The 22,141-nt window shown below is 41.1% G+C and overlaps 1 protein-coding gene across 1 annotated transcript in view; it reads right to left on the bottom strand.

Annotated features, from left to right (window-relative positions):
• Positions 1 to 11,405: 11,405 nt before the first annotated feature.
• TRIM42 (tripartite motif containing 42) overlaps positions 11,406 to 22,141 on the bottom strand; it is a 29,384-nt gene continuing 18,648 nt past the window's right edge. The window contains exon 5 of the mRNA XM_060010070.1: positions 11,406 to 11,492. Coding sequence (XP_059866053.1) covers positions 11,406 to 11,492 — 87 coding nt within the window. The remainder of the gene's footprint in view (positions 11,493 to 22,141) is intronic.

Raw genomic sequence — 22,141 nt, 5'->3', positions numbered from 1 at the left:
TGTAAATAGTGCTGCAATGAATATTGGGGTGCATGTGTCTTTTTGAATTATGGTTTTCTCTGGGTATATGGCCAGTAGTGGGATTGCTGGGTCATATGGTAATTCAATTTTTAGTTTTTTAAGGAACCTCCATACTGTTCTCCATAATGGTTGTATCCATTTACATTCCCACCAACAGTGCAAGAGGGCTCCCTTTTCTCCACACCCTCTCCAGCATTTGTTGTTTGTAGATTTTCTGATGATGCCCATTCTAACTGGTGTGAGGTGATACCTCATTGTAGTTTTGATTTGCATTTCTCTAATAATTAGTGATGTTGAGGAGCTTTTCATGTGTTTCTTGGCCATCTGTATATCTTCTTTGGAGAAATGTCTATTTAGGTCTTCTGCCCAATTTTGGATTGGGTTGTTTGCTTTTTTAATGTGGAGTTGTATGAGCTGTTTATATATTTTGGAGATTAATATTTTGTCCATTGATTTGTTTGCAAATATTTTCTCCCATTCTGAGGGTTGTCTTGTTGTCCTGTTTATGGTTTCCTTTGCTGTGTAAAAGCTTTGAAGTTTCATTAGGTCCCATTTGCTTATTTTTGTTTTTATTTCCATTACTCTAGGAGGTGGATCAAAAAAGATCTTGCTGTGGTTTATGTCAAAGCATGTTCTTCTTATGTTTTCCTCTAAGAGTTTTATAGTTTCCAGTCTTACATTTAGGTCTCTAATCCATTTTGAGTTTATTTTTGTGTATGGTGTTAGGCAGTGTTCTAATTTCATTCTTTTACATGCAGCTGTCCAGTTTTCCCAGCACCACTTATTGAAGAGATGGTCTTTTCTCCATTGCATATCCTTGCCTCCTTTGTCATAGATTAGTTGACCATAGGCGTGTGGGTATATCTCTGGGCTTTCTACCTTGTTCCACTGATCTATGTTTCTGTTTTTGTGCCAGTACCATATTGTCTTGATTACTGTAGCTTTGTAGTGTACTCTGAAGTCAGGGAGTCTGATTCCTCCAGCTCCATTTTATTCCCTCAAGACTGCTTTGGCTATTCGGGGTCTTTTGTGTCTCCAAACAAACTTTAAGATTTTTTGTTCTAGTTCCATAAAAAATGCCATTGGTAATTTGATAGGGATTGCACTGAGTTTGTAGATTGCTTTGGATAGTAGAGTCATTTTCACAATATTGATTCTTCCAATCCAAGAACATGGTATACCTCTCCATCTGTTGGTATCATGTTTAATTTCTTTCATCAGTGTCTTATAGTTTTCTGAATACAGGTCTTTTGTCTCCCTAGGTAGGTTTATTCCTAGGTATTTTATTCTTTTTGTTGCAATGGTAAGTGGGAGTGTTTCCTTAATCTCTCTTTCAGATTTTTCATCATTAGTGTATAGGAATGCAAGAGATTTCTGTGCATTAATTTTGTATCCTGCAACTTTACCAAATTCATTGATTAGCTCTAATAGTTTTCTGGTGACATCTTTAGGATTCTCTATGTATAGTATCATGTCATCTGCAAACAGTGACAGTGTTACTTCTTCTTTTCCAATTTGTATTCCTTTTATTTCTTCTTCTTTCCTGATTTCCATGGCTAGGACTTCCAAAACTATGTTGAATAATAGTGGTGAGAGTGGACAACGTTGTCTTTTTCCTGATCTTAGAGAAAATGCTTTCCATTTTTCACCATTGAGAATGATGTTTGCTGTGGGTTTGTTGTATATGGCCTTTATTATGTTGAGGTAGATTCCCTCTATGCCCACTTTCTGGAGAGTTTTTATCATAAATAGGTGTTGAATTTTGTCAAAAGATTTTTCTGCATCTATTGAGATGATCATATGGTTTTTATTCTTCAATTCGTTAATATGGTGTATCACACTGATTGATTTACTTATATTGAAGAATCCTTGAATCCCTGGGATAAATCCCACTTGATCATGGTGTATGAGCCTTTTATTGTGTTGTTGGATTCTGTTTGCTAGTATTCTGTTGAGGATTTTTGCGTCTATATTCATCAGTGATATTGGTCTGTAATTTTCTTTTTTTGTAGTATCTTTGTCTGGTTTTGGTATCAGGGTGATGGTGGCCTCATAGAATGAGTTTAGGAGTGTTCCTTCCTCCGCAAATTTTTGGAAGCGTTTGAGAAGGATGGGTGTTAGTTCTTCTCTAAATGTTTGATAGAATTCACCTGTGAAGCCATCTGGTCCTGGAATTTTGTTTGTTGGAAGATTTTTAATCACAGTTTCAATTTCATTACTTGTGATTGGTCTGTTCATATTTTCTATTTCCTCCTGGTTCAGTCTTGGAAGGTTATACCTTTCTAAGAATTTGTCCATTTCTTCCAGGTTGTCCATTTTATTGGTGTAGAGTTGCTTGTAGCAGTCTCTTAGGATGCTTTGTATTTCTGTGGTGTCTGTTGTAACTTCTCCTTTTTCATTTCTAATTTTATTGATTTGAGTCCTCTCCCTTTTTTTCTTGATGAGTCTGGATAATGGTTTATCAATTTTGTTTATCTTCTCAAAGAACCAGCTTTTAGTTTTATTGATCCTTGCTATTGTTTTCTTTGTTTCTATTTCATTTATTTCTGCTCTGATCTTTATGATTTCTTTCCTTCTGCTAACTTTGGGTTTTGTTTGTTCTTCTTTCTCTAGTTCCTTTAGGTGTAAGGTTAGATTGTTTATTTGAGATTTTTCTTGTTTCTTGAGGTAGACTTGTATAGCTATAAACTTCCCTCTTAGAACTGCTTTTGCTGCATCCCATAGGTTTTGGATCGTCATTTTTTCATTGTCATGTGTCTGTAGGTATTTTTTGATTTCCTCTTTTATTTCTTCAGTGATCTCTTGGTTATTTAGTAACATATTATTTAGCCTCCATGTGTTTGTGTTTTTTATGTTTTTTCCCTATAATTCATTTCTAGTCTCATGGCCTTGTGGTCATAAATGATGTTTGATATGATTTCAATTTTCTTAAATTTACTGTGGCTTGATTTGTTACCCAAGATGTGATCTATCCTGGAGAATGTTCCATGTGCACTTGAGAAGAAAGTGTAATCTGCTGTTTCTGGATAGAATGTCCTATAAATATCAATTAAATCTATCTGGTCTATTGTGCCATTTAAAGCTTCTTTTTCCTTAATTATTTTCATTTTGGATTATCTGTCTATTGGTGTGAGGTGTTAAAGTCCCCCACTATTACTGTGTTACTGTCAATTTCCTCTTTTATAACTGTTAGCAGTTGCCTTATGTATTGAGGTGCTCCTATGTTGGGTGCATATATATTTATAATTGTTATATCTTCTTCTTGGGTTGATCCCTTGATCATTATGTAGTGTCCTTCTTGTGTCTTGTAACATTCTTTATTTAAAAGTCATTTTATCTGATACAAGTATTGCTATTCCAGCTTTCTTTTGATTTCCATTTGCATGGAATATCTTTTTCCATCCCCTCACTTTCAGTCTGTATGTGTCCCTAGTTCTGAAGTGGGTCTCTTGTAGATAGCATATAGATGGGTGTTGTTTTTGTATCCATTCAGCAAGCCTGTGTCTTTTGATTGGAGCATTTAATCCATTCACGTTTAAGGTAATTATTGATTTGTATGTTCCTATGACCATTTTCTTAATTGTTTTGGGTTTGTTTTTGTAGGTTCTTTTCTTCTCTTGTGTTTCCCACTTAGAGAAGTTCCTTTACCATTTGTTGTAGAGCTGGTTTGGTGGTGCTGAATTCTCTTAGGTTTTGCTTGTCTTTTGATTTCTCCATCGAATCTGAATGAGATCCTTGCTGGGTAGAGTAATCTTGGTTGTAGGTTCTTCCCTTTCATCACTTTAAGTATATCATGCCACTCCCTTCTGGCTTGTACATTTTCTGCTGAGAAATCAGCTGTTAACCTTATGGGAGTTCCCTTGCATGTTATTTGTCATTTTTCCCTTGTTGCTTTCGATAATTTTTCTTTGTCTTTAATTTTTGCCAACTTGATTACTATGTGTCTCGGCATGTTTCTCCTTGCGCTTATCCTGTATGGGACTCTCTGTGCTTCTTGGACTTGGGTGGCTATTTCCTTTCCCATGTTAGGGAAGTTTTTGACTATAATCCTTCAAATATTTTCTCGGGTCCTTTCTCTCTCTCTTCTCCTTCTGGGACCCCTATAATGCGAATGTTGTTGCGTTTAATATTGTCCCAGAGGTCTCTTAGGCTGTCTTCATTTGTTTTCATTCTTTTTTCTTTATTTTATTCTGCAGCAGTGAATTGCACCATTCTGTCTTCCAGGTCACGTATCCGTTCTTCAGCCTCAATTACTCTGCTATTGATTCCTTCTAGTGTAGTTTTCATTTCAGTTATTGTATTGTTCATCTCTGTTTGTTTGTTCTTTAATTCTTCTAGGTCTTTGTTAAACATTTCTTTCATCTTCTTGATCTTTGCCTCCATTCTTTTTCCGAGGTCCTCAATCATCTTCACTATCATTATTCTGAATTCTTTTTCTGGAAGGTTGCCTATCTCCACTTCATTTAGTTGTTTTTCTGGGGTTTTATCTTGTTCCTTCATGTGGTACATAGCCCACTGCCTTTTCATCTTGTCTATCTTTCTGTGAATGTGGTTTTTGTTCCACAGGCTGCAGGATTGTAGCTCTTCTTGCTTCTGCTGTCTGCCCTCTGGTGGATGAGGCTATCTAAGAGGCTTGTGTAAGTTTCCTGATGGGAGGGACTGATGGTGGGTAGAGCTGACTGTTGCTCTGGTGGCAGAGCTCAGTAAAACTTTACTCCACTTGACTGCTGATGGGTGGGGCTGGGTTCCCTCCCTGTTGGTTGTTTGGCCTGAGGGAACCCAACACTGGAGCCTACCTGGGCTCTTTGGTGGGGCTAATGACAGACTCTGGGAGGGCTCATGCCAAGGAGTACTTCCCAGAACTTCTGCTGCCAGTGTCCTTGTCCCCACTGTGAATCACAGCCACCTCCCGCCTCTGCAGGAGATCCTCCAACACTAGCAGGTAGGTCTGGTTCAGTCTCCCCTGAGGTCAATGCTCCTTCCCCTGGGTTCCAATGCACACACTACTTTGTGTGTGCCCTCCAAGAGTGGAGTCTCTGTTTCCCACAGTCCTGTCGAAGTCCTGCAGTCAAATCCCACTAGGCTTCAAAATCTGATTGTCTAGGAATTCCTCCTCCCTTTGCCGGACCCCCAGGTTGAGAAGCCTGACGTGGGACTGAGAACCTTCACGCCAGTGGGTGGACTTCTGTGGTATAAGTGTTCTCCAGTCTGTGAGTCACCCACCCAGCAGTTATGGGATTTGATTTTACTGTGATCGCGCCCTTTGTACCGTCTCACTGTGGCTTTTCCTTTGTCTTTGGATGTGAGGTATTTTTTTGGTGAGTTCCAGTGTCTTCCTGTTGATGATTGTCCAGCAGCTAGTTGTGATTCTGGTGTTCTCACAGAAGGAGTGAGAGCATGTCCTTCTACTCCACTATTTTGGTTCCTAATCTCTCACTGATTCTTATTGAGGCCTTTCTTATATATTTTGCCACCAGGTGACTCCTAAACTGCTTGTTCCAAGTGGAAGGTAGTGTGGGACTGTCAAATGGGGGTCACGTGCATGATGCCCTGCTTTTCCAGCTTCTAGGTGATGCTCGCATTATGTGTTCTGTGACCCCCTTCCAGGCAATGGTTGTGTCACTCCAACCTCTACCTTCACATCTCCTGCTTCTCCATTTGTATCATTTTTAAAGATTTCACATATAAGTGATATCATGATATTTGTCTTTGTCTGTCTGACTTACTTCACTTAGTACAGTATGATAATCTCTAGGTCCACACTTGTTGATGCAAATGGAATTATTTTGTTCTTTTTTATGGCTGAATAATATTCCATTCCATTAATATTTGATTACATACACGCATATATAGTACATTGTGTGTGTGTGTGTGTGTGTGTGTGTGTGTGTGTGTGTAAAATTTCACTGACCTTGGAATGGATGACATGCTTCAGATGCAGTGAATGTGGAGCACTTGTGTGCATATATGTGTGTGCCCATATGTGTGTGCATGAGTGTGAGTATATTAGTGTATATGTGTGTGTGTGTGCATGACACAGCTGAGTGTGTGGGTCTGGGTGCTGCTGAGAGTTTGTACCAGGAAGACATGGCAGTGGGCAGAAACAGGGGTACTTGTGGGTAGCAGTGCTCCTGCCAATTTGGGGTTCATATTATCTCTCCGTTCCCTGCATATACCCCTTTATTTATCTCAGAGCAGAGCAACTGTTGAAATGATATCAATAATTTAAATGATATCAACATTTCCCCACATACCCTGTTTTTCATTATCTCTCAAAGCAAAAAGAGAGACATATAGCACAGGGTAAACTCAGAGTTTAACAACTCAAATCAATGAGCATTTTCTGAGGACCTGTGGTGCCCAGCTCCCCATTCATTCCTGTCTCCCTGCCCTTTTGCAAGCCATCCTTGTGGTGCCCTTTCCTCTGGCCTGTGCCTTGTCCAATTCCTGCCCATTCTTCAAAGGCTAGCTCTGGTCCTACTGCAGCCAGGAACCATCTTCCCACAACTCAGGCCACCATCTAGTGGGTCCCAAATGTTTGCTGGTCTGGGAGAGCGCTGCTCCTCATGATCACCCAGAGGCTTTTAGGAAACACCAGTGCCCAGGCCCCTGTGCTATATAATCTGATCAGTGGCTCTGGGGCGGGCCCAGGGCATCTGTATTTTTAAAGCACTCCATCAGTGATTCCAATGCTCACTTGGGGTGGGGGTAGCTCCAGAGACCAAGCAATATGCCCAGTTGCTTTTCAGTTGGCCTTGTGGTTAGGAAGCAATCTGAAGGTGGGAACTAGCTTTATGTCTCTCTGGTCTCTCCTGAAGAGCCTAGCTGAGCTGGGGACAGTTGATGTCATTAGCATTCTAGCAAATCACAGAATCACATTCACTGATGACTCGAGTTTGTGCCCCTAGCCCAGGCCTATCCTTTGGGTCCTAGTATTACAAAACTGTGCCAATTATTAAGCTCGTGTCTCCCAGCCCCTACCCTGCCTTTCTGGACTCAGTCTCTGATGCTGAGGGTGGGGCTCTGCAGATATAGCTTTTTTTTTTTTTTTTTTTTTGCCAACTGGCTCCTTGTGGTTCTGCTACTAGGGGACACCAGAGGAAGACTGGATGCCTTGAAGTGGGTGAAGGCAAGGGCTCCTTTCTCTCTTGCTCCCTCTTCTGGGTGGCATCACTGCCCTTCCCAGTGATGGTCCTTCCCAGCCTGTGGCAGTTTAGCTGTTACTGTCAGTTTCCAGATCTTTTCCCCACTCTCCTAGAACTGGCCTCCTGGAACTCTCCCAGAGACACCAGCACCAGTCTGGCAGCGACCCTCGCCCAGAGATCTGGGCCCCAGCTCAGCAGGGCTCCTCCTCTGAGCCTCTGGTTCTGATAACCCCATCCTCTTCCCTTCATTTCCCCAGTCCTAGGGGTGACAGTGGCTCCTAGGGGTGATAGTTGCCACCTCTGTGTTATCCCAGTGTCCCTTTTCTGTCCTGGGTCCTCCAACATCTATTGAACCAATTCCCATATTCAGTTCTCTCTGTTAAAAGGACTGGTGTGTTTTCTGTTTTCCAGACTGAATCAGGCTGATACAATAACCAGTTGCTGCTGTTTGATTCTGCTCACTAGTCCCTCAAGTATCTCCATCCATCCAAGGCAGAACTCTAACATTTCCCCAAACTGAAACTTGTCCATTCTTTCCTGTTTGGATCCATCACCCACCTGGTGCTCAATCCAGAATCTTCGACACCATCCTTGATTACTCTCTCCTGCTCACTCATACACACCCCACTGGTCCGAAAGGGCTCTTGATTCCACCTCGAATCTGTCCCCTCAGCCCAGGTAACCACACTTGTGCTAACAGTCCTCCTGCCTTTTCTCTTGGCTCCCTGCAACTCACTGCCCATACAGAACCAAAAGTAACACTACTGAAATATAAATAGGGTTGTGACATTGCCTGGCTTACAGCTTCCTGAGATGCATGACCTCTGTGATGGCCCACAAGTTCTGCCAAGGCCACTTACCCATCCTTCTCTCCTCCTTGTTTCTTGCAATGCAGCCTCCGGGACTGTGTTCCTGTTTTTCTTCCTGCCACAGGACCTTGGCACCTGCTGCAGCTCTATCAAAAATGCTTTTCTCCTCTGCTTGTCACATGACTGGTTCCTCTCCTTTCTTAAGGAGACAGGTTTAAATTCACCTCTTGGGAGCCCTTCACTGACAGCCTCTGTTTTAGTCCGTTTGGTTGGCTATAACAAAGTATCATAGACTGGGTGTCTTATAAGAACAGAAATTTATTTCTCACAGTTTTAGGGGCTGGAAGTCCAAGATAGGGTGCCAGCATAATCAGGTTCTGGCAAGGACCCTCTTCTGGGGTGCGGATGGCTGTCTTCTCGTTGTGGTGGAAAGAGAGTGAGCTAGCTCTCTGGCTTCATCTTATAAAGGCACTAATCCCATTCTTGAGGGCCCCACTCTCATGGCCTAATTACCTCCCAAGGTAATTAGGAAACACCATCACTTTGGGGTTAGGGTTTCAGCACATGAATTTTGGAGAACACAACATTCAGGCCATTGCACCCTCTTTAGAATTGATACCTCCCAGCTCCATGCTCCTTTCCTCCCTAGCACTTTTCATCATTTCTAGTCATCTATATACTTATAGCTTCACCTGTCTTCCTCATTAGACTATAAAATATGTGGGGCAGGAACCATGCTTGTTGAATTTCCCACTGTGTTCCTTGCACCCAAATCTCATTACAGATGTGTTAAATGAATGAATGAATCTAGAGTGAATATAAAAAGAAAAAGAAAAAAAGTAAGAAGAGGAGAGGTGCCAGAAAACTACCATTTTCTTAGCTATCAACTGCACTAATATACTATAAGCTCTTTTCAAGTAGACACTGCCACTAATTATCTGTTCCTATAGCCATACACTGTTCTCTAAAGAAAGACTGATAGAGATGCTGAAATACGTAGATATACAGAGAGATTATGGCTAGACACAGTGGTGTATATAGATGAATCTCTTTGTTATATTTGGCACATAAATATATATATATATATATATATATATACACACACACACACAAACATATATGTACTACTGTGTACGTGCAGAATTACAAATCACTATATTGTATGCCTGTAACTTACATAATATTGTACATTAACTATACTTCAATTAAAAAACTTTCCTCCTTAACAGTATTTTCCACTTTGTACCATGCTTTCGTGTATATTACTCATTTGAATTTGACAACAATCCGAAGAAGCAGGGAAAGAAACATTATTCTCATTTAATTAAAGATCAGCTCTAAAATACCTAATCAAACCACATCATCATATAGACAAAGAAACTGACATCCAGGGTGAGAGAGGGACTCACTCAAGGCCATGCAACTGGTTAGTAAAGATAAAGTGCTGATATTACACCAGATCCTTGCCTCCCTTTTTATACCACAGGAAGGGTCCTGGGAGGGTACACTCTGTGTGAATCATAACCCCAGGGAACAAATGATGTGCAAGGGTTTCTGCATCATTAAAAAATTTCACCTTGTGTTTGGAAGAACAGCTCCGCTACTGCTTAAATGGGCCTCTCAGAGAATCCCACTGACTTCTTGGTTGCTGAATGCAAGTTTACACATTCTCTAGAGAGGCAAGATCAGGGTGCTGGTGCTTCTCTGATTCTGGCCATCCTACTTGGCTCTGTGAGTAGGTGTGATCATTGTAATGCAAAATTCATATCATTCTTTTTTTTTTTTAGTTTAATTTCCTTTTAGTTTATCAGTAGTAAGATCCCTGCTGGCATGTCATTTAATTTGCTCCCCGTGCTAATGATGATTTTGAAGGTTTTTACAGAAATGATTATATGGTAATACCAAATCTGAAGGTGGATCCAAGCCATCATTTATAGTAATAGGATCATAACGAAGCTCCCGCGGGTATTCCTTCTTGCAGTGCTGTTTGGGGGTGGGGCAGGAATCTGCTTGGCTTCATCTCACATTATTAAAAGATCATCACTAAGGATCCTTCACAGGGAATGGGGCTTTTCTGGCTCTGATGCTGAGTCTCCGGGCAAAATAATGGGTTGCAAAGCCATGGTCCTCCGGGTGAAGCCAGATGAGCTGGCCACACCCGCCATGGGGCAGCTCATGAAAAGGATGGGATTAGAGGAGGTGGAGACCACTGACCACCGGTCCCTTTCCATGCCCACTCCCACTTCTGTGTGTAGACCCTCATGGTGCAAACTGACCTGTCGGGGATGAGTTCACAGGAGGGTGACTCTGTGTGCCTGCCTTCCAGCAGTATTTCCTCTGTCCCTGTTATTAATGTGCAATGTGAGTTTCACTGAGCCAGCCACTGGGACAGAATGAATGAGATGCCATCTCTGTCCTAAAGACTGGGGACCAATGAGAGCTCCTGAGCATCACGGGCTGGAAGAGGTGTCTCTGTGGGGGATGGGGTGGGGGAGGAGGGCTCGGGGTTTAGTGAGAACCCAGGAGAGGAAGGAGGTATCATCCCCACTTAGACCACCTGGAGAATCAGCAAAGACTTCACACAAGTGGTTGAGCTAGGTCTTGAAAGACTGGTGGTATTTTCTAGGCAGCAGTGGGGTGGGGTTCAGGAGTGGGTCGTTCCAGGCAGATGGGGCCTTTTCAAGCTTGGGTACTTCACATTGTCTGAAGGGCCTGGCCAAGTTCAGTGAGGCTGGAGCTGACACATGACTCTGCCATTCTTTCCTGCCATGCTTCAAAGAACCATAGGAGGGTGCCTCCCACCAGACCTTCTACTGCTCTTCCTTTGTCTGGGGATCAGAAAGAGTGAGAAGAGGGAGTACTCTTCTTCTTATGGCTCTGGGGCAGACCTCAGACCATGGAGTTAAAGTTATGGGAAGGCAAGTTCAGGCTCAATAACGAGGAAGCGCATTCTAACAACGTTGGCCTTTTCATATTAAAATAGTCTGCATAGTGAGGGAATGAGCTCCCCATCAATCAGTGACTTGCCCAAACACCGACAGCTAGTTAGACCAGGGTCAACATGCGTACCCAGGGAGCCTGACTTCAAAGAGAGTGCCTTTTTAATTTTTTTCAACCAACGCTACCTCATACAAAACAGCACAGAATTCTGAGCCTAGGATTAGGTCCGAGCTCATGGAAACGTAGCCACTTGCTGACTTTTGTATCTTAGTTTCTATTTAATGAGCAAACAGCAAGCCATGACATCAGGCATTTCCTTTTATTAGCTCTTAGTAGACTTCTGCTGAAATGGCTCAGATGTCCCGGGAACATGGTCTACAACCTCGTTGAAGAATGTGGGGAGAAAGATACATATACACACGTGTGTGTGTCTACATATGTCTATTCTGTGGTATGTCTCTGAGGTTGCTGCCTGCCCTGCGGGGGGCACTCAGAAGCGTTTCTGGAGGGCAATCCGGATATTCTTCAGCAGGCCCCACTTAGCTCGGCTCTTCCCATGCCCATCCGGTGTTACCACCTGCAATCAGAAGCAGAGAGCCATGGCACCAGCCACAAGGGAAGCAGAAGCTCCCAGGAGCCCGGCCCCGGCTGCGGGCCAGGCGCTACACACATCAGAGCATTAGCTCCTCATGTCGACAGCCACATGAGGCCGGTGCCATGGACCCCATTTTACCAATGAAAAAACGAAGGCACAGAAGAACCAGGTAGCTTTCCTGAAGTCCCGCAGCTAATATGTGGTGGGGTTGGGATTTCACAGACAAGGTCCCACTTTTTAAGGCAGTTCAAGGACTGACTGCTGATTACTGTGTTGTGGTTGTGACCCCAGGTGGGCTTCACCAGAGATTAGCCCCAGGGGTCCTCCCCCCAGTCCCTAGAAATTGCTTCTGTCACAGCTCTTATCATTTGTAAATTTCACTGAATGTGTTTAATTAATTTTCTTACCAGACGGTGAGCACCTTAAATGGGGTGTGGAGGCAATGACAGTCTTTCCTCTCTGTAATCCCAACAGTGGTTATGGTACAGAGAAGTTTCTTAGAAAAGTGAATGAAAGGTGAATAGAACCATTATTTGTACATCTGCCAACTGTTTCTCTTCGCAGCATCATACTATCTCTGATCACAGTGAATAGTCAATGCTCTCTAGAAAAGGCAGCTTACATTGGGTAGCAGAACCCTCCTAGAGGTCTCACCAACTCAGCTTAGCTGTGGAGCTCCGTGCCTTACCTTGAAGGCGGTGGACTTCTCCACAACTCTGGTCTGGCACCATTCCTATTCCTTCCTAATACACATTTACTGAGAAGGCATTTAGGGAGTGAGGTTAAGATCCAGGTATGAGAGACAGCCCACAGGATCAATCAGGATTCATGGGGCAGATGGGGCTAGGGGTACAGTTTGGATGAGGAAGAGCAATGTTTGTACAAAGTATATGCAAAGGCTTTTATGTTTGTTTTCAAAGGGAAAGGGCAAAAAATAGACACCGTTATTATTATGCTCTCTAGTTTTACAAAATTTACTTTTAGTTTTAGAGAAAACAGGGCTTCATGCAAGATAAAGATTATGTTATACCTACGATGTTAGATTATTCATTGCTGGATAAAAATGGACATAACACATAGAGATAATCCTGATAAGGGTGGTATAAATGTGTAAGATATACACACAGAGCTATCAAGCGGCAATGAGGAAGGAATAACAGTGTTATGGTGGGTTGGGAATTGACTCATAAAAATAGGGAATTGAAGTTCTGCCTTAAAGTATAGTCAGGATCTCCAGAGATAAAGACTTGAGTGGGACATGTGAATGGGGCAGTGGGGAATGAGGTGTGTCTGTGAATCAGAGGATCAGATGAAACAGGACAGAAGAAACAGAGAACAGAACTTGAGATACTAAAGAAATTGAAATGATAGTTGGCATTCCCTCCCCTGCCCAAAAGGCTCAGATGGTTTTTCAAATGAATTCTACCAAACTTTTAAGAAAGAGTTGTTCTAGAAAATAGAAAAAGAGCAATAGTTTCCTAGTTCATTTTTCAAGCTAGTAAAATATTGATTCCAGAATCAGACAAAAGAAATATAAGCAAAATATTATAGGTCTGGTTCACGAATGATGAGAGATGCAGTACTCCAAAACAAAATATGAGCTAACTAAAACCAAGTATATTAAAAAAATAATACATCATGATCACATAGGGTTTAGTCCATGAATGCAAGTAGAGTTTAACATCAGAAAAATCAGTGTCATTAATTTCATTAATGCCTAAAGGAGAAAAGTCATATGATTATCTCAAATAATACAAAAAATTCACAAAGTTGCACAAGCTCTCAGAAATTTAGAAGTAGAAACAATTTTCCTTAACTTAATAAGGTTTATATATAAAATTTACCACTGAATTATACACTTCAAAGAGTGAATTTCTTAGTATGTGAACTATATTTTAATAAAACTTTTATAAAAAATGAAAAGTCAGAGCACTGTTAAAAAAAACTAAATCAAAAATCATCATAGCTCAATGGAGAAACATTAAGATCAGGAATAAGACAAGGATATTAACTCTCACAGCCACCATTTTCTGTAGGACCAATAGCCCTGGCCAAAGCTATAAGGAAAGAAAAAAAAATAGTGGTTCAAGACTTGTAAGGAAAGAGGTAAAACTATCATTATTTATAGACGATAGGATCATACGCCTGGAAAAACAAGCAGAATCAACAGAGAGACTCTCAGAATAATGAGATATTATTGATATTGCTGGAATCAAGATTATCCTACAAACACAGTAGTTTTTACTCTAAACCAGCAGTACATTAGAAAGTATAATCAGATATAAAAATAACATTAATAATATCAACTAAATCTGTAAAATATCTGGTTTAACCAGGAATATATAGTACCTCTATGGGAAGATTTTAAAACTCCATACTATTCTCCATAGTGGCTGTACCAATTCACATTCCCAACAGTGCAAGAGGGTTCCCTTTTCGCCACACACTCTCCAGCATTTATTGTTTATAGATTTTTTGATGATGGCCATTCTGACTGGTGTGAAATGATATCTCATTGTAGTTTTGATTTGCATTTCTCTAATGATTAATGACGTTGAGCATTCTTTCATGTGTTTGTTGGCAATCTGTATATCTTCTTTGGGGAAATGTCTATTTAGGTCTTCTGCTTATCTTTGGATTGGGCTGTTTGTTATTTTGATATTGAGCTGCATGAGCTGCTTGTAAATTTTGGAGATTAATCCTTTGTCAGTTGCTTCATTTGCAAATATTTTCTTCCATTCTGAGGGTTGTCTTTTCATCTTGTTTATGGTTTCTTTTGCTGTGCAAAAGCTTTTAAGTTTCATTAGGTCCCATTTTGTTTATTTTTGTTTTTATTTCCATTTCTCTAGGAGGTAGGTCAAAAAGGATCTTGCTGTGATTTATGTCATAGAGTGTTCTACGTATGATTTCCTCTAAGAGTTTTAAAGTGTCTGGCCTTACATTTAGGTCTTTAATCCATTTTGAGTTAATTTTTGTGTATGGTGGTAGGGAGTGTTCTAATTTCATTCTTTTACATGTAGCTGTCCAGTTTTCCCAGCACAACTTATTGAAGAGACTGTCTTTTCTCCATTGTATATCCTTGCCTCCTTTATCAAAGATAAGGTGTCCATATGTGTGTGGGTTTATCTCTGGGCTTTCTATCCTGTTCCATTGATCTATATTTCTGTTTTTGTGCCAGTACCACACTCTCTTGACTACTGTAGCTTTGTAGTATAGTCTGAAGACAGGGAGTCTGATTCCTCCAGCTCCGTTTTTCTTTCTCAAGATTGCTTTGGCTATTTGGGGTCTTTTGTGTTTCCATACAAATTGTGAGACTTTTTGTTCTAGTTCTGTGAAAAATGCCAGTGGTAGTTTGATAGAGATTGCACTGAATCTGTAGATTGGTTTGGGTAGTATAGTCATTTTCACAATGTTGATTCTTCCAAGCCAGGAACATGGTATACCTTTCCATCTATTTGTATCATCTTTAATTTCTTTCATCAGTGTCTTATAATTTTCCACATACAGGTCTTTTGTCTCCTTAGGTAGGTTTATTCCTAGATATTTTATTCTTTTTGTTGCAATGGTAAATGGGAGTGTTTTCTTAATTTCACTTTCAGATTTTTCATCATTAGTGTATCGGAATGCAAGAGATTTCTGTGCATTAATTTTGTATCCTGCAACTTTACCAAATTCATTGATTAGCTCTAATAGTTTTCTGGTAGCATCTTTCGGATTCTCCATGTATAGTATCATGTCATCTACAAACAGTGGCAACTTTACTTCTTTTCCGACTTGGATTCCCTTCATTTCTTTTTCTTCTCTTATTGCTGTGGGTAAACTTCCAAAACTATGCTGAATAATAGTGGTGAGAGTGGGCAACCTTGTCTTGCTCCTGATCTTAGTGGAAATGGTTTCAGTTTTTCACCATTGAGGATGATGTTGGCTGTTGGTCTGTCATATATGGTCTTTATTATGTTGAGGTAAATTTCCTCTTTGCCTACTTTCTGGAGGGTTTTTATCATATATGGGTTTTGAATTTTGTCAAAAGCTTTCTCTGGATCTATTGAGATGATCATATGGTTTTTATACTTCAATTTGTTAATATGGTGTATCACATTGATTGATTTCAGTATACTGAAGAATCCTTGCATTCCTGGGATAAACCCCACTTGATCATGGTGTATGATCCTTTTAATGTGCTGTTGGATTCTGTTTGCTAGTATTTTGTTGAGGATTTTTGCATCTATGTTCATCAGTGATATTGGCCTGTAGTTTTCTTTCTTTGTGACATCTTTGTCTGGTTTTGGTATCAGGGTGATGGTGGCCTTGTAGAATGAGTTTGGGAGTGTTCCTCTCTCTGCTATATTTTGGAAGAGTTTGAGAAAGTTAGGTGTTAGCTCTTCTCTAAATGTTTGATAGAATGCCCTATGAAGCCATCTGCTCCTTGGCTTTTTTTCTTGGAAGATTTTTAATCGCAGTTTCAATTTCAGTGCTTGTGATTGGTCTGTTCATATTTTCTATTTCTTCCTGGTTCAGTCTCGGAAGGTTGTGCATTTCTAAGAATTTGCCCATTTCTTTCAGGTTGTCCATTTTATTGGCATATAGTTGCTTGTAGTAATCTCTCATGATCCTTTGTATTTGTGCAGTGTCAGTTGTTACTTCTCCTTTTTCATTTCTAATTCTATTGATTTGAGTCGTCTCCGTTTTTTTCTTGATGAGTCTGGCTAATGTTTTATCAATTTTGTTTATCTTCTCAAAGAACCAGCTTTTAGTTTTATTGATCTTTGCTATCATTTCCTTCATTTCTTTTTCATTTACTTCTGATCTGATCTTTATGATTTCCTTCTTTCTGCTAACTTTGGGGTTTTTTTTTTTGTTGTTGTTCTTCTTTCTCTAATTGCTTTAGCTGTAAGGTTAGGTTGTTTTTTTGAGATGTTTCTTGTTTCTTAAGGTAAGATTGTATTGCTATAAACTTCCCTGATAAAACTGCTTTTGCTGCATCCCATAGGTTTTGGGTCATCATGTTTTCATTGTCATTTGTTTCTAGGTATTTTTTGATTTCCTTTGATTTCTTCAGTAATCTCTTGGTTATTAAGTAGTGTATTGTTTAACCTCCATGTGTTTGTATTTTTTACAGATTTTTTCCTGTAATTGATATCTAGTCTCATAGCGTTGTGGTCAGAAAAGATACTTGATATGATTTCAATTTTCTTAAATTTACCAGGGCTTGATTTATGACCCAAGATATGATCTATCCTGGAGAATGTTCCATAAGTACTTGAGAAGAAAGTGTATTCTGTTGTTTTTGGATGGAATGTCCTATAAATATCAATTAAGTCCATCTTGTTTATTGTATCATTTAAAGCTTGTGTTTCCTTATTTATTTTCATTTTGGATGATCTGTCCATTGGTGAAAGTGGAGTGTTCAAGTCCCCTACTATGATTGTGTTACTGTCGATTTCCCGTTTTATGGCTGTTAGTATTTGCCTTATGTATTGAAGGTGCTCCTATGTTGGGTGCATATATTTTACAATTGTTATATCTTCTTCTTGGATTGATCCCTTGATCATTATATAGTGTCCTTCTTTGTCTCTTGTAATAGTCTTTTTTTAAAGTCTATTTTGTCTGATATGAGAATTGCTTCTCCAGCTTTCTTTTGATTTCCATCTGCATGGAATATCTTTCTCCATCCCCTCTCTTTCAGTCTGTATATGTCCCTAGGTCTGAAGTGGGTCTCTTGTAGACAGCATATATATGGGTCTTGTTTTTGTATGCATTCAGGCAGTCTATGTCTTTTGGTTGAGCATTTAATCCATTTACATTTAAGGAAATTATCAATATGTATGCTCCTATTACCATTTTCTTAATTGTTTTGGGTTTGTTATTGTCTTTTCCTTCTCTTGTGCTTCCTGCCTAGAGAAGTTCCTTTAGCATTTACTATAAAGCTGATTTGGTGGTGCTGAATTCTCTTAGCTTTTGCTTGCCTGTAAAGGTTTTAGTTTCTCTGTCAAATCTGAATGAGATTCTTGCTGGATAGAGTGATCTTGGTTGTAGGTTTTTCTCCTTTATCACTTTAAATATGTCCTGCCACTCCCTTCTGGCTTGCAGAGTTTCTGCTGAAAGGTCAGCTTTAACCGTATGGTGATTCCCTTGTATGTTATTTGTTGTTTTTCCCTTGCTACTTTTAATATTTTTTTCTTTGTATTTAACTTTTGATAGTTTGCTTAATATGTGTCTTGGCGTGTTTCTCCTTGGATTTTCCTGTATGGGACTCTCTGTGCTTACTGGACTTGATTAACTATTTCCTTTCCCATATTAGGGAAGTTTTCAACTATAATCTCTTCAAATATTTTCTCAGTCCCTTTCTTTTTCTCTTCTTCTTCTGGAACCCCTATAATTCGAATGTTGATGCGTTTAGTGTTGTCCCAGATGTCTCAGAGACTGTCCTCAATTCTTTTCATTTTTTTTCTTTATTCTGCTCTGCAGTAGTTATTTCCACTATTTTATCTTCCAGGTCACTTATCAGTTCTTCTGCCTCAGTTATTATGCTATTGGTCCCTTCTAGAGAATTTTTAATTTCATTTATTGTGTTGTTCATCACTGTTTGTTTGCTCTTTAGTTCTTCTAGGTCCTTGTTGAACGTTTCTTGTATTTTCTCCATTCTATTTCCAAGATGTGGGATCATCTTTACTATCATTATTCTGAATTCTTTTTCATGTAGACTGCCTATTTCCTCTTCATTTGTTAAGTCTGGTGGGTTTTTACCTTGCTCCTTCATCTGCTGTGTGTTTCTCTGTCTTCTCATTTGGTTAACTTATGGTGTTTGGGGTCTCCCCTTCATAGGCTGCAGGTTCGTAGTTCCCATTGTTTTTAGTGTCTGCCCCCAGCGGCTAAGGTTGGTTCTGTGGGTTGTGTAGGCTTCCTGGTGGAGGGGACTTGTGCCTGTGTTCTGGTGGGTGAGGCTGTATCTTGTCTTTCTGGTGGGCAGGTCCACGTCTGGTGGTGTGTCTTAGAGTATTTGTGGGCTTATTATGATTTTAGGCAGCCTCTCTGTTAATGGGTGGATTGTGTTCCTGTCTTGCTAGTTGTTTGGCATAGGGTGTCCCGCACTAGAGCTTGCTGGTCGTTGAGTGGAGCTGGGTCTTGGCATTGAGATGGAGATCTCTGGGAGATTATCGCCATTTGATATTAAGTGGAGCTGGGAGGTCTCTGGTGGACCAATGTTCTGAACTTGGCTCTCCCACCTCAGAGGCACAGCCCTCACACCTGGCTGGAGCACCAAGAGCCTGTCATCCACATGACTCAGAATAAAAGGGAGAAAAAGAAAGAATGAAAGAAAGAAAGAAAGAAAGAAAGAAGAATATAAAATAAAATAAAGTTATTAAATTAAAAATAATTATTAAAATAATTTTTTAAAGTAATTTTAAAAAAAAAGAAAGAAAGAAGAGAGCAACCAAACCAAAACACAAATCCACCAATGAGAACAAGTGGTAAAAACTATACTAAAAAACAAAACAAAACAGAAAAACCAAATAAACAGAAAAAAGATGGACAGACAGAACCCTAGGACAAATGGTAAAAGCAAAGCTATACAGACAAAATCACACTAAGAAGCATAAACATACACACTCACAAAAAGAGGAAAAGGGGGAAAAAAAAAGTATCATTGCTCCCAAAGTCCACCTCCTCAATTTGGGATGATTTGTTGTCTCTTCAGGTATTCCACAGATGCAGGGTACATCAAGTTGATTGTGGAGATTTAATCTGCTGCTCCTGAGGCTGCTGGGAGAGATTTCCCTTTCTCTTCTTTGTTCGCACAGCTCCTGGGGTTCAGCTTTGGATTTGGACCCGCCTCTGCGTGTAGGTCGCTGGAGGGCGTCTGTTCTTCGCTCAGACAGGACGGGGTTAAAGGAGCCGCCGATTCGGGGGCTCTGGCTCACTCAGGCTGGGGGGGGGGAGGGGTACGGATGCGGGGTGAGCAGAGGCCGACGTGACATTACAGCAGCATGAGGCCCACCATGCGTTCTCCCCAGGAAGTTGTCCCTGGATCCCGGGACCCTGGCAGTGGCGGGCTGCACAGCCTCCCTGGAAGGGAGGTGTGGAGAGTGACCTGTGCTCGCACACAGGCTTCTTGGTGGCGGCAGCAGCAGCCTGAGCGTCCCATGCCAGTCTCTGGGGTCCGCGCTGATAGCTGCGGCTCACGCCCGTCCCTGGAGCTCCTTTAAGCAGCACTCTTAATGCCCTCTCCTCGTGCACCAGCAAACAAAGAGGCAAGAAAAAGTCTCTTGCCTCTTCGGCAGGTCCAGACTTTTCCCCGGACTCCCTCCCGGCTAGCCGTGGTGCACTAACCCCCTGCAGGCTGTGTTCACGCTGCAAACCCCAGTCCTCTCCCTGTGCTCCGACCGAAGCCCGAGCCTCAGCTCCCAGCCCCGCCCGCCCCGGCGGGTGAGCAGACAAGCCTCTTGGGCTGGTGAGTGCTGGTCAGCACTGATCCTCTGTGCGGGAATCTCTCCGCTTTGCCCTCTGCACCCCTGTTGCTGTGCTCTCCTCCACACCTCTGAAGCTTCCCCCCCTCTGCCACCCGCAGTCTCCGCCCATGAAGGGGCTTCCTAGTGTGTGGAAACCTTTCCTCCTTCACAGCTCCCTCCCACAGGTGCAGGTCCGTCCCTATTCTTTTGTCTCTGTTTTTTCTTTTTTCTTTTGCTTTACCCAGGTACGTGGGGAGTTTCTTGCCTTTTGCGAGGTCTGAAGTCTTCTGCCAGCATTCAGCAGGTGTTCTGTAGGAGTTGTTCCACATGTAGATGTATTTCTGATGTATTTGTGGGAAGGTGATCTCCATGTCTTACTCTTCCGCCATCTTCAGAAATTCTCCATTTTAAGGATTTTTAAAACAAAACTTCAAAAGGTCAAACCATGAAAAAAATAATTGATGACTTTGATAACATCAAAATTGAAGATTTCTGCTGTTTCATGACATACACGATGAACAAAGTTATAGACAAATGTCAGAATGGAGAAGATATTATCAATGTCTAAAGCCATTATCTAGAATATATAAGGTCATACTACAAATCACCTAGGAAAAGAAAAATGCAATAGGAAAATGGGCAAAAGATATTTAGCAGGCTATTTACAGAAGAGGAAATCCTGAAAACAACCATACAAAATGAAATTTTAAACAATAAGGAGATAGCACTTTATACCTATTGGGCTAGCAAAATAGTAAAAGCTGGATCATGTCAAATGTAGGTGGGGCTTAAGATACGGGGTCCTCATTCATTCCTTATGGAAGAGTACATGCGTGCAGTCCAATCAAGTATGCACACACTCTACCCCCCAGCAATTTCACTCATGGTGTACGTCTGATAAGGGCTGAATTGTGTCCTCCCAAAATTCTTGTGTTGAAGTCCTATTCCCAGTACTTCAGAATGTGACTTATTTAGAGATAGTGCCTTTAAAGAGGCGATTAAGTTAAAATGAGGTCATTATGGAGGGTCCTAATCCAATCTGACTGTTATCCTTATAAGGAGAGGAAGTTTGGACACACAGAGACACACCAGAGGTGCACTCACACAAGAAAGGGCCCTGTGAGGGCACAGGGAGAAGGCAGATGTCTGCAAGCCAAGGGGAGAAGCCTCAGAAGAAAGCAGACCCACCAAAACCTTGACCTTAGACTCCTGGCCTCCAGAACTGTGAGAAAATACATTTCTGTTGTTTATGCCACTGAGTCTGCAGCATTTTGATGTGGCAGCCCTAGCAAACTAATACAATGTCCCAGAGAAAGTCCCACGTCCCTATCCCACCCACAAAATGTCAGGAATGAGGCTGTTTACTGCAGCATTATTGGAGGTCACCTGGGTGTCCATCCTGGCTGAATAGACAGGTAAAACTTGGTGAACAAACACACACTGTAAAGGATGAGGCAGCATTAGGAGTTAGGGACTAAATGTGCCCAGTGACATGGAGGGATCATTAAAAACACAGTGTTCAGGGGAAAACGGTAAGACACAGTAAGTTATGTAACAATACTAGCATTTGTGCAAATTAATAACATATTCAAAACAACACACGCCATGTAAGAACACATAAAGGCAGCAAGATGCACATAAAACATATTAGAATGGATATCTAGGGAGCGTCACAAAAGGAAACAAATACATAAACAAGAAAAGGGCCTTGCATGCACCAGTACTGGTAAAGGACCATGAATTGAAGTGTCTGACTAATTCAACCTTCTGTGTATGAGGTTAAAAATGATAGGTCCAGCTTGAGCCTGAATTAGACTCATTCCAGGGTTCTAACCTATTGGCAGGGCAAGTAGGGAGGGACCAATAGGGTTCTATTTACGTGAACGATCAAGAGGCCTTTGGGAAAAGAATGAACTCTAAGGAGATGACTGCAAACCACTCTGATTTCGTTTCAGGGCATGGAGTCACGGTGAGTATGTGGGTAGGTGAGCAGGTAGTTTTGGGGTAGTTATTCCAAATGTGGACTAGTGTTGGTCACTCAAATTCCTCTAACCCCAACCCCTGAAGATGTGTGTCTCAGCCTAAGGTGGAGTGTCTGCAGTAGGGACAGAAGAAAAACCAGAGGGGGATTTCATGAAACTGAAGTAAGATGCCCAGGAAGGCCAAGCAGCCCTGCTCTGT

The sequence above is a fragment of the Delphinus delphis genome, chromosome 4 (assembly GCF_949987515.2).
Source record: "Delphinus delphis chromosome 4, mDelDel1.2, whole genome shotgun sequence".
NCBI lineage: Eukaryota > Metazoa > Chordata > Mammalia > Artiodactyla > Delphinidae > Delphinus > Delphinus delphis.
The sequence above is the reverse complement of the archived record's forward strand: the minus strand, read 5'-3'. Positions and strand labels throughout refer to the sequence as shown.